The sequence below is a fragment of the Crocodylus siamensis genome, chromosome 2 (assembly GCF_052110815.1).
Source record: "Crocodylus siamensis isolate JL-2025a chromosome 2, ASM5211081v1, whole genome shotgun sequence".
In the NCBI taxonomy this organism is placed as follows: Eukaryota; Metazoa; Chordata; order Crocodylia; family Crocodylidae; genus Crocodylus; species Crocodylus siamensis.
This window is the reverse complement of record NC_143396.1, coordinates 173,484,689-173,497,818: the sequence shown is the minus strand read 5'-3', so window position 1 is coordinate 173,497,818 and position 13,130 is coordinate 173,484,689. Positions and strand designations below refer to the sequence as shown.

Below are 13,130 nucleotides of genomic sequence, written 5' to 3'. Positions count from 1 at the left end.
TGACACCCTATGGAAGGAAGAACCTTACTGTGCTGATACTGCCATGCATCTTCCCACCTTACTGGTACTCTGCAAAATCACACCTACCGTATTGGAAAGTATCATTGTGGAATGTTCATTGATGGCAATTAGCCCCTCCCCAAGATGGTGCCTTTTCAGTCTGTTGAAGAAAGACCTTAAACCTCGCTCCAGTTTGGCAGCAGAATCTGCTGCTCCATAATACTTCCAGATTGGTAACCTGCATGGGGGTAGGCAAAAAGAAAGGAGCTTGCTTGATGCGAAGAGGTATTATTGGTATGTCTGTCTTCTCACAACTGGGCAGATGTTGTGACCAAAGTCTTTGGAAACACTGAGGGAAGCAGAAAGGGGAAGTGTGGGGAAAACACCGAAGGCATTTACCCGTTAAACAAAATGTGGTCTAAGCTTACTTGAAACAGAACTTTAGTGCAAAAATGTATGTGAATATTTATCCCCAGCCAACCAGGCTTTTGTATCATGGATTCTAACTCCATTAGTAACTGTGGTATTACTTCTCCTCAACAGAAGGAGAAATGCTTCCATTCATTTTTTTTCTTTTCAGTCCACTGGGGGACCAGATGGCTCAGGGCACAGGGTACAGGACAATACAGCTTTTCACGCTCAAGGTTGATAGGGCTGATCCTATCCTGATTGCATAAGGTCCAAATGTGGGTGCCTGTGGAAGGCTGTGGTGTCTTAAGATATGGACATTTTTGTCATAGTGTAGCTCTCTTACCCTAGTATGTCTGTGTTTGGCAGCCTCCTCTCTTGTTCTGAGAGCTGGCTTCCCACCTCCTGGTGGGCAGACGTGATGTTTTGACTGATGCACACCATATACTGCAAGGGAATCATGTCTATGCTGGAAGGGCTCTCCAGGCAGAAGTGTTTGTTACTCTCCACTGAGAGGAAGACAGGGACATCAGGTGCAATCGTTACTGTTACCCCTTTGGAGACAAGAGAAAACAGAAAAGATAAAGAAGTCCCATTTCAGTTGTTTTTCCCCTTTCTTCACCCAAGCTCCTCTCTTCTCTTATGAAACCTCTGTGGTTTTCTGCCAGCATTCAGCAATTTTTGCCAAAGGTGGTGGCCCACTATACTGTATCGCTGCACATGGATCCACCCATTCAAGCCCTCGTGATGCCATGGGGCCAGGAGGACTATACAAATGCAGATGAGGTGCAAACTTGGCAGTGAACACTGGTGTATACTACATAATTATGGGCCAGGTCTGTGGCTGATGCAAATCAAACTAAATCCATTGATACTGAACAGAGGTTCATTGGTTATACCAGCAGAAGATCCAGCCTCATGAGTAGGTTCTCAAACTACCTACCTACTCGGTGCTGCCAACACCTTTTGAGATCGGCAAACATGATTTATGATTTAAAATTTGCTCTTCACTAATGATGGTTTGTTTATTTTCTAGGTGCACCTTCTGCCTGGGAAATTATGTGAATTTATATCATAATCACAGCAGGAAGTCCAGTGTGCTAGGTACTGCACAAAGATCTGGTGAGACAGTGTCCATGTCTTAAAGCACTTACAGTCTAAACACACAAAAGAGATACATGTAGGAAGAGAAACACAGGCACAAAGAGATGACATGGCTTGCCCATGCTCTCACAGCAGATCCGTGATATAGCTACCGAAGAGACAGACCCTATGCAAGATAACAGACTCTTAGTACAGAAACATGGGCAGCTAGAAAGCAATCAGGGATTGGGATAAAAAGAGTGACCAGAGCTCAGAGATAAGCCACAGGTCAGGAAGCCAGGGGGCAAGCAACACAAGCAAGTTGAGTTGGGAAATAAAGAGGAGAGTGAAGTCCGTGAGCAAGCCAAGTCAGGGAATCAGGATGTCAAGAGGCAAATAGTTTATTAGGGTGAAGTCTAAGATCAGAAAAAGCCTTATTTCCCAGACACCTTTTGGTCCTTTTTTGGGTATTATATAGGGGAAGTGTACGTCAGGTGCCAGGTGCCAGTCACTCAGGTTTCAGGGAGAAAGCAGAGACTTGGGCACTGGTGAAAGCTTTAGGCAGATCTCATCCACCCTTTGGGAACAGCAGCAGGGTAGCAGGTTGAGGTAGATGACTGCTGGCCAAGCCAAAGCCCTGGGTTCAAGGTTGCAGGCTTGACATAAGACTTAGTATAAACTTAATTGCTCTATGTTAGATAGCAATTATAGTGGTAGGGCTGGAGCGATGTAGTTGTGATGGTACGAGAAATACATGAAAGGCATATTTATAGTGACATTTTTAGCATGGCTTTGTGCTTTACCACAATAAAGGCCACGAGAACCTTCACTCAGTGAGCTGGTTCCTCCATTCTTGCTTGCAAATGAGTAAGTTTGACAGCTAGCAAAAGACAGTTTACTTCAAGAACTAAAGAAAGGATGTGAGAGATAACTGAGTGACTGACTGATTTCGTTGGGCAACTGATCATTGCTATGGATTTGCCAATGTCTACAACAGATGCTGATGCCACTTGGTGCAATTGGATAATCTAGCCTAGAGATGGAGGCTGGAGACATTTTCTTAAGCTTCAACTTGCTTTTTTCCCTCATTTTGAGGCATGCCAAATGTGACATTGTGGAGGTAGACATCTGAAGGAAACTGCTAAATGAAGGAGGACTCTCCGAACTAGCCATAGTCTGGTGTTGAGTCCTAGTGCTGAGATTAGAGGAGGTTATCTACCTCCTTGGTTTGCTATCTGCTTGATCTGCCCACTGTTCCAAGGGAGGTGTTAAAACCATCCAGAAAGGAAAAATCTGCAGCAAAAATCCAAGGTCTGTCGGGGGTGTGGGGCTTTCTGGGTCACAAGCTGTATCAAAAATACAGCCTTTCCAATCAATTATATCAGCAGCAAAGCAAGTCACAACATCCACACTAACCACCTAACCCTGACCCATCTCTCTCGTACCAATTAGCAAAAAGTTCTAAGTGCCTTTCCTCATGTTAGGTCTGTGACCTCAGTTACAGCTCCCTAAAACATGTGAGCTGAAGAGTTCAAATCCCCTTTTCATTTAAAATATTTTATTTTTCCAGTTTTACCTTGAGAAACATTTTTTCTACTTAGGCCTGGAAGTATATAGCAGGTTCCAACACATGAATGAGAGCACTAAGTATATGCTGTAAACAAACCTTAAACTTCTCCTTAAGGTTATTACATTGCATCTGCTCCTAGTTCTGTGAACGTCCTCAGAGAAATGGAGCTGCTATTGGTCAGTAGAAACACTGCTGAAAACTTTCCTGTATCAAAGTATCTTGGTTACAGTTGATATTCTGTGTTTACTTTTGGGGGGCTGGGAAAGGAAGCCAGGTTAACTACCTGAGAGTGAGACTCTAGGAGGAAAGCACTAACTGACTTTGGAGACAGTGGTACAGACAAAAATGTATTTGGTGTCTAACCCGAAACATTCACCCAGCACAAGTCTGATGTCACTGCCATGAAGAAGAATTCTCCAGTTGTGGTTTGTATTTAAGCAAACAGCAACCCCCTTGAACCTCCTGGTTGAAGATTACGAACTCATTGCTTGATGTGTTAATTTGATCATTTGACTAAATTGAGAATGAAAGCCACTACTGCTGTGAATTAATTTAGCTGAATTTAATTTGATAATTGCATTGTTTAACCCCTTATTTAGCAGTCTGTAGCACCTGAATTTTAGCGATACTTTTTATTTTATTTTACTACTTGTAATAGCATTTAAAAAAAGCAGTTTTAGAATTTTTTTCCCCTTCAATGAGCAAATTGAGTACCTATGAGGGACAGCCTTCATGGCTATTATTAGTTGATAAGAGTCCAGAGCCTGCTCCCCCAATTAACCCTTCAGTTCCCACAGCCAGGAACAGAAAGCAAGTCTCCCAAGTCCCAGTGCAGTGCCTTCCCCATTAGCTTCTGATTAGCTCTCTGGTTCTTGTGCACTAGCCCAAAAGAATTGTGTTTGGGAGCACAACCCTGAAGAGGGATATACTTGCATTAATAAACTTTCATTAACCCTTCTGTAATTTAATGTATACATTTCTGCTCAGATTCGCTTTTGCAATATCTATTTTTATTACAAAAAATATTATTTTTATATATTTTTACCCAGAGGCATTGCAGGGCTGAGCTTTGCTGTGGGCAACAATGATACATAGAGCTGCACTAGCTGTTGCACTGCTGGTGATGGTGGTGCATCCCACCCAACAACTACATCAGCAATTGTTGCACTCTTCCCTGCAAAGGTGGCACCTGGGGATTGCTACTCTGATGTCCCTCTCCCCTGATCAGTTATGCTACTGTTTTCACCCTTCATTATTTGACTGCTTAGCAGGGCCCTTTTGAATTAGGACTGGAGGGTGAGAAAAGTCAGAGAAAGCAGGACTGTTTATAAGAGGTGAAGGGAATGCAGGATCAAATTCTGTTACCTCAGTTACCTCTGTGCACTGCCACTGAAATGATTGAGAGCTGCTGTGTTGAACTGCATATAGCCTGAGTACATCCTCCATTGGCTAGGCCTGGGCTTTTTGATCTCTAAGGATCCAAACAAGAACCTTCAGTTCCATTGCTGGGAAGGTGTGCAGGAAGTGGCAAGGTATTGCTTAAGCTCAAGACAAATCCTTACCATGTCTAGAATTACACTCTGAAATTCTGGAGCCACTTACACCAACTGAACACCAGTCCAGCTCCACTAATTTTAGTGGAGTTTCTGATTTTTGCTAGTGGAGGAGGGAAGTCACTGAATCATAGAAAATGAGGGTTGGAAGAGACCTCAGGATGTCTAGTCCAATCACTGCCCAAAACAGGATCATCCCCAACTATAGCATCCCAGCCAAATCTTTCTCTAGCTGGGTCTTAAAAACCTCTAAGGATGGAGATCCCACAGCCTCTCTGAGAAGCCTGTTCCAGTGTTTTACTACCCTCCTCATGAGAAAGATTTTCCTAACATCTAACCTCAAATTTCCCTTGCTACAACTTGAGGCCATTGCTCCTTGTTTTGTCATCTGCCACCACTGAGAACAGTCTAGCTCCATATTCTTTGGAACCCCACTTCATGAAGTTGAAAGTTGCTATGAAATCCCCTCTCAGTCTTCTCTTCTCCAGGGTGAGTAAGCTCAGTTCCCCCAACTTCTCCACAGAAGTCATGTGCCCCAGCTCCCAAACCATATTCATTGTCCTCTGCTGGGCTGTCTCCAATTTGTCCATATCCTTTCTGTAGTGAGGAGCCCAAAACTGAACACAGTACTCCAGATGTAGCCTCACCAGTGCTGAACAGAGGGGAATAATCACTTCCCTTGATCTGCTGGCAAAACTCCTACTAATGCAGCCCAGCATGCCATTAGCCTTTTCTGAAGAGCTACTGCTTACCCAGTCGGTCCCCAGCCTATACTGATGTATGGGACTGTTCCATCCCAAGTACAGGACTTGACATGTCTCTTTATTGAACCTCATGAGATTTCTTTTGATCCAATCTTCCAATTTGTCTAGATCTCTCTGAATCCTAGCCCTACCCTCCAGCTTATCTACTCTTCCCCCCAGCTTGGTGTCATCTGCAAACTTGCTGAGGGTGCACTCCATCCCATGTCATGTGTCGTTGATGAAGATACTGAACAAATGCCTACCACATAAGCATTCTATATGTTTTCACAGTCAGGACTCTTTATCAAAGCCTGGGAGCTTTGTGGTTCTAAGACAGCATATTTTTAGAGGGAGCCCAAATTTTAAAAAATACAATAAACTCACCATTTTGAGCAATCCCAGAGAATTAACAGGGGGACTGCATGGTTTTTGGTATTTGGGAAATAACAAGGATTTGGCGGTCACTTAGACAAGCACAAAAATGCAGACACATTTACACAGTGGCTACCAAATACCTGTGCATAAATGCATATGCACGGAGATGAGAAGGGGACTGTGTGCTGTGCTGTATACTATTTCTCATCCAGAAGAAACTGTCCTATGGCTGTTTGCAAGATGCTAGGTTTATTTGGTAATATCTTCTAATGGTCCAACCATGCAGCTGGAAGAGATGATCAACAGATTTTTTTGGGCACAAAGAAAACAGTCAAATAAAGAAAGGGAAGCAGGCTTAAACCTGTGGAGCAAAGAGAAGAGGTCAGAAGTACTTACAAACCATGTAAAAGGCAACTGAAATAGACAAACCTAATTATGTAAGGTGACTGTGTCAAACTCATTCCAGGCCCTGAGCTGGATCCAAACCATAGGGTCCTCCTGGGCCAGACCATGGAGCTAGTGGCAGCTGCAGTAAGTCTGTCAGAGGCAGAGACCTGGGGCTAATGACAGGGGAGCCAAGTGGGGATGGACTGTGTTACACATCCCTCACTCACCTGCCTGAAGCAAAGGTTAGTTCCAGCAAGGCCTGGGGGTCCCAAATTCTGTGGAAGGCCTTACCCCGGCCCCACCTGCAACTTCCAGTAGCCTGCTGGTAGCCCTAAGGGTCAGATGAAATGGCATGGGGGGCCTGATACAGTCTGCAGGCTACATGTTTGACACCATTGATGTAAAAAAATATAACTATTCAAAGGGGAATGTTAAGTGTTGATTTCATCTACATAATGGAGTTAAATAGGAGTTATGGTTTTACCTGGTGTTTAGCTTAAACTGTATCTGCTTCTTTCCCAGATTGGAGAAGGGGTATTTTGTGCCCAAAACCTTGTCTAACAGCTCTCACAATGCAAATATACTTTGCTTCTTGCATATTCCTGGACCATCATGGCCATAGCCCTGACCCTACCAATCTGGTTATTCTGTAGTGTTATGCAGAGTCTATAGTCCTTTCTAGTATGAAATGCTGTAGTGGAATAAGACAAGCCGCATAACAGGACAGAATACAAACAGCAGCATGGCAAAATTCATTGTCTTTGGGTAGAATCTGAAACAATGAAAGTGGTGATCCCCTCAGCCTGAATGAAGAGTTCACAGAGAGCCTGTGCTATTTTCTGCAGCCTGCTAGACCAGCTGAGGGTTGGTTTTGTAGAGATGATACAACCTGAGCACTTCAATGCAAAATGAGTCAGATGTGTGATTCCCATTGTAGGGTTGGGAAATTTAGGCAAAGAAAGATTAGGTACTATGACAAAACCAGATGGGGAATCTTTAGCTGAGAAAGATAATGAAATCTGAGTTCCTGTGGTAAGTGCCTTAGCCACAAGACCATCCTCTTCCTCTCCCACCAGATCAGAAGAAAAATCAGGAGCTCACTCAAAATCCTAGAGTTTTCCTTCTTGGGAAGAAGGGGACATACATTCTGTTGGGCATAGTTGTATCATGCTTTTGAACTCTTCTCTGAGAACAAATTGTCACTGAACCATCTAGGCAGTAGCTCCCTGTTTCTTATCACATTCAGCTCGGGCCAGACAGATACAGACCAGAGAACTCATTAGAGCCCACATCAGATTTCACAAAAACATTCCACGGCTGCAGAGCCCAGGATCTGTAAATCCATTCCCTATGACAGATTTCTCTCTCGTGCATGCACGTCTAGTTTACAAATCCCATCCAACCCTAGCAGTCTTTGAAGCCTGGCCATTATCTGATCTGGTTGTAAGTCAGAGTGCTGAATGCACAAGCGCTGGTCAGATTTTGTGCACGTGGGGGCTTGCTTCTGCTCCTTGTGAAGCCTGTGGCCAAAGCACAGCAGTGCAGGTACAGACTTCTGGTTAGTGCAGGAAGTTCTGATAGCTAAGCAGCTGCAGACTGTGGAAGTATTTCTGCCACTCTGCTGCTATTACATTGCAGTGGTTGCCCTACTGCAACCCTTGCCAGTTCTTGCCATTCCAAGTGTACTTCCCTTACACATACGCAGAGTGATCTGGCTGTGTGTAGAAACCAGGATACAAAATCTTCCCTGGCCCATATCTCATACCTTTTTACCCACAATACAGCTAACCCTGAGGGTTCAAAAATCATAAGTCCAAGCCCCAAATATGATGGGATATTTTTTCAAATCTTTTTTTTTTAAACAGGCTTTTTTTAAAACAGGCCTTCTGGTTTCTGAGTCCTTAGAGGCACTGAGGTCATGGTCCAAGCTTTTCTCTATGACCAGGAATACCAAAATATTCTTTAAAAACAAAAACAGAACAATTGAATCAGATGTTCTCATTTAATAATAGAATTCCAGGAACTGAACCATTATAGAAAATACCATGCACTACCTACTTGGGAGACTCATGGGCAGGATTTTGAAATGAGGACTGCAGGTGATGTGGTGCATCATCCCATATAATACAACACATTTATTTTCAGTTAAAGAGCAACTAGAAGCGATGGGTCTTGTACTATATTACCCAGCTTAAGGTCAAAACAAAAACAAATATAACTTTACTGGAATCTTCACTAATTCACTAGATTATATATTAATTTAAAAAAATACAATGAACTAGGCAAAAATTGGTCAAAATAGTAGAAAGAGATTGTTTCATTAGTCCTGTAGTCATTACAGTTAAATGCACATCTTATTATAAATCCATAAAACAATATCTAGTCTTCTTGAGTATCCTGACAGTGCTCCCAATGCTTCACTCAGCCATTTCTACACCTGAGTTAGTATTATCACCCCTGAATTAAGATTTTGAGCTGGAACTAAAAACAGCCTGTAGAACTGTGAAATAGAAGAAAGACATTACCAGGAACAGCTAACAGGCAGCAAAATTGCAGAAGAAAGGATAGTTTAATAATGGAACATAAATACCACTGGACATTGGAGTCAGAAGCAGACTGGCCAAGTTCACCGATGACACCAAACTTTGGGGCAAAGCATCCACGCCAGAAGACAGGCAAGTGATCCAGGCTGACCTGGACAGGCTCAGCAAATGGATGAGAACCTGATGGTGTTTAACACCGAAAAATGCAAGGTTCTTCACCTTGGGAAGAAAAACCTGCAGCATCCTTATAGGCTCGGCAGTGCTACGCTGGCTAGCACCATGGAAGAAAGAGATTTGGGGGTTATCATTGACCACAAGATGAACATGAGCCTGCAGTGTGATGCTGCAGCTAGTAAAGTGACCAAAACGCTGGCTTGCATCTGTAGATGCTTCTCAAGCAAATCCTGGGATGTCATTCTCCCCCTGTACTCGGCCTTGGTGAGGCCGCAGCTGGAGTACTGCGTCCAGTTTTGGGCTCCACAATTCAAAAAGCATTTGGAGAAGCTTGAGAGAGTCCAGAGACGAGCCATGTGCATGATCAGAGGTCAGGAAAACAGACCGTATGATGGCAGGATGAGAGCCATGGGACTCTTTAGCCTGGAAAAGCGCAGGCTCAGGGCTGATCTGATGGCCACCTGTAAGTTTATCGGGGTGACCACCAGTATCTGGGGGAACGATTGTTCACTAGAGCGCCCCAAGGGATGACAAGGTCGAACAGTTATAAACTACTGCAAGACCATTTCAGGCTGGACATAAGGAAGAATTTCTTTACTGTCCGAGCCCCCAAGATCTGGAACAGTCTGCCAGCGGAGGTGGTTCAAGCACCTACATTGAACACCCTCAAGAGCAAATTGGATGCTTATCTTGCTGGGATCCTATGACCCCAGCTGACTTCCTGCCCTTTGGGCAGGGGGCTGGACTTGATGATCTTCCAAGGACCCTTCCAGCCCTAATGTCTATGAAATCTATGAAACCATTAATAATGAGAGAGGGTTTTAACATCTGTGGAAAAAAGAGAAATTAGCAGGAACCAGACAGATCATGAGCTATGAAGTCAGTTGATTCCCTCAGTGCTTCCTGAACAGAATTGGCACTGCCCCCTTCCCAGCCAGTTTGGTTTTAAACCTTGAGTACAGCAGGAATCAGAGGCAAGGGGTGCGACTGCATCAATGTATGCCTCTCTCTCCACCCCAATCCACCCCTGGACTCAGCATAAAATCATGAGGGTTAGCAACAATATGAAACATTAGCTTAGCTTCTGACTCAAAACGCATGTTTGTGAAAACAAGGAGGAGGTAGGAGGTACCTCCATTAATACAGCGCTGCAGGCAATGTTGGACCAGAAGCATAGTAGCTGGCTGATGCAAGATACTTGAATGGATGAGCTGAATGTGCACATGGGAATCTGAAGTTTAAGATTTGTTGGTTGAATCTGTTGATGGCAACTAATTCCTAGTTTTACTTTATATTCAAATAGATTCAGTGCTGGCTAGCATGGCAGCACTCTTACCCAAATTAGTGGCTTGTGTCATTGTACTTATGGCTGCACTAGGTCAAATACAACAGTTGGGTTACTTGCTTGTCTGCCTATGCTGTCCCTTGCAGTATGTTAGGATTGGGAGAGGCAGGGGGACAATGACCAGGTTGAGTCTTGGCTCCTGCTCTCTTCTATACGCCAGCCAGATGTGGTCTTTCGTTAGTAGTATTGAGAGAAGTGAGCAGCTTCTCATTGAGATGAAGGAGGAAGACAGGATGGCCCTGTCAATCAGGAGTCTCTTAAAGCTACTCCTGGGCTCTTTTTTATGACTGTGCCTCAGGGAACACTTTTAGTCCATGACTTTCCCATTCTCTTTAGTTATTTATGAGTTACCATATTTTCTCACACACAAGATGTACCTTTCCCCCAAAAAATGGTTCAACAAAATTGGGGTGCATCTATTAAGTGAGGAAACTGTTTTCTTTGCTGGAAAAGAAACCTGCTTGGAGACATTGTGCATGTCATGCAGCTGCCAAGATGGCTGACGCTTGTTTGGCTCAGCAAGCTAAAAAGTGGAGTCCGGTGTTATGCCCCCTCACAGCTGTAGCTATTGGCTGAGCACTGTAGCTTGTGCCTGCAGCAGCAAGCGAGCTGCTGGTAGTAAACTTAGGTAGTACTATATAAAATACTATTTAGAGTAAAGAAATAACAGTCTTGCTACTGCCCTTTGCAATGGTTTGGAGCAGGGACCAGCACATGTGCACACAAAGGCATTTTACTTGGTACGTGCACCTTGGGGTGGATGGTGGGGAAGTGGCTGGGGCTGTACTGCCACACATGAACTCTGTGTGCCCCTGGAGACTGGGGGTGCACGGTGAGCTCTCGCAGGTGGCAGCTGTGCTGTTTGTGGCGGGAGCATGGCAATGGCAGGAGGGGAGCTCCCACAAGTAGCCATAGCACTGTCAGCAGTGGGGGGGTGAGCACTGACCAGTGGTCAGCGACCACCCACAGATGCTGCTGGCAGTATCGGCAGCAGCGAGCGGCGATCACGGACCGCCTGCCCAGGCCGCCAGCAGAGTTGGTGGCAAGAGGGAGGGGGATGTGAATAGCAACCACCTGCAAGCACCGCCGATTGTGTCGGTGGTGCCTTTTCACAGGGGTGTACCGCCACACTCAGGGGGTGCACGCGCACCCGCGTGCACCCCCTATGCATCACCAATGCTGCCACAACAAGGATCATGCCCCTCATGGCTCCCCTGCCATGCCAACATCTTACAAGTTGAGGTTGTGGGTGTTTTTGGCACTCTGCGCAAAAACATTGCTGACTCCTAGTCTGGGGCCTAACTTGTGTCATAGAGGAAGTCCTCCTGAAAACACAGACTGTCTAGTAAGTGTGGCAACCCAGGAGGCAGCCCCCCAGGAAGCTCTTGCTACCTGACCAGACCATCTCCTGGGGTGCCACATTTCCTGGGCACTCTGTTCCCCGAAGGACTTACCCTATGTCACACAATCAGTCAAGACTTTGCATGTAGGGGGAGGATTTTATATTCTGCTTTCCGAAACCAAGAGGCATGTTTTATTTGAGGAGGCGGGGGGGCCGGTTATGAGAAAATGTAGTAATATTTGAGGCTTGGGGATGAGGGCACGATTAGTGCAAGCCATGGAGGCTAGTAGAGTGAAAGAGGGCTAGATGCCAGCTGAAGCAGAGGCTAGGGGAGAAAGAAAATTTGTCCAGGACCATATTGGGGGAGTGGAATAAGGAAGAAAAGAATAAGCAGAGGGTCCTAACTAACAGGGTGACCTAGGGATGCTATAAACCAGCTAGAAGACAGCACTTAGCCCCCTCTCCCAGGCAGCTGAGGAACGGAGCTGCTACTGTGGGTGGCACGCCAGCTGGCAGAGACAGTCTTGGAGGAGAGGAGGGAAGGAGAGCAGGGGAAGATCTGCAGAGACATTCAAGATCATCCAAAAGTTACCAGGCCAGTGACTAAGCAGGAAGTCATAGGGTTCCTCTGACTAAGGACACATGGACCTTGAAAAAGGATCGGGCTAATGACCTGCAAAGACACCTGCTTGCCACAATTTCACTGTTTCATCACAACACAAACAGGGAGATGCTTTCATCCGGGAAAGTAAATGAGGTGTTTCAATCAGTGCTAAGCAGCCGTTAATCAGATTAAGAATAAACGTTTCTGCTATTCTGACAGGTCACTTGTGCATTGTGGCCTACATGAAACAATGTGAAAAATCTACAGAAACATAAAAAGGAATGGAGTTTGGCACAAAACCTTGAAATTCTTCAAAATGAATCATTCTCAATGATGGGGGGTGATGGGGGGAGCTTTCCCCTCACGGGCAGTGTTAGGGGAAAATCAATATATTGCAACAACAAAAACAAATCATTGTTGCCAGAACTACACAAAATAGTTTGGGTGGAAATTTTCCAGATAATTTTCCTATTACAGAGATATAAATATCTCTGTGATTACCTATAGTGCAAGGCAGTGAAGACTGAGGGCTTCAAAGAGCCCATTTGATAAAGGTTTTGTGGAGTTTTTCATGACAGGAAAGAAAACCCTCCCAAGTATTCTCACATACCCGTGTGGCCTCATTTAATCTGTTCTGCTCACTTTCTGCATCAATGAAAGCGGGGAGAACTTCCATGGCTGACTCTACAGCCAAAATAGCAGCAGAAGTTATTGTCTGTGAACTTCAGTAGCCTATGCCCCTAGAGACGTAAGCACGTAGGCCACATGCCCTCATGCTTGCTGCCAGCTGCTAAGGGCTATTCAGTTCCTTCTCTCTGGGCTGCCCCATTAAATGATTTTGTTAGTTTGGCAGGCATTGCAAGGAATAAATGGAAGAATCTGCTGCCAGGAGAGGTACCTGACAGCATGGGATAATGATCTTGTTCTTGGCAGTGCCTCTACCTAGGGCTTCAGGGGAAGGCATATAAGATGCTGATACCACCCCTAGACAATGGGTCAGGAC

General features: G+C 44.9%; 1 protein-coding gene across 3 annotated transcripts in view; it reads right to left on the bottom strand.

Annotated features, from left to right (window-relative positions):
* Window positions 1-13,130, bottom strand: part of LOC149871347 (SITS-binding protein-like) — a 97,380-nt gene that overhangs the window by 64,861 nt on the left and 19,389 nt on the right. For all 3 annotated transcript variants that reach the window (XM_090032345.1, XM_090032344.1, XM_090032347.1), the window contains exons 3-4: window positions 755-962; window positions 88-238 (exon numbers count right to left, since the gene is read on the bottom strand). In XM_090032345.1, the coding sequence (XP_089888471.1) occupies window positions 88-238; window positions 755-962 (359 nt within the window). The remainder of the gene's footprint in view (window positions 1-87; window positions 239-754; window positions 963-13,130) is intronic.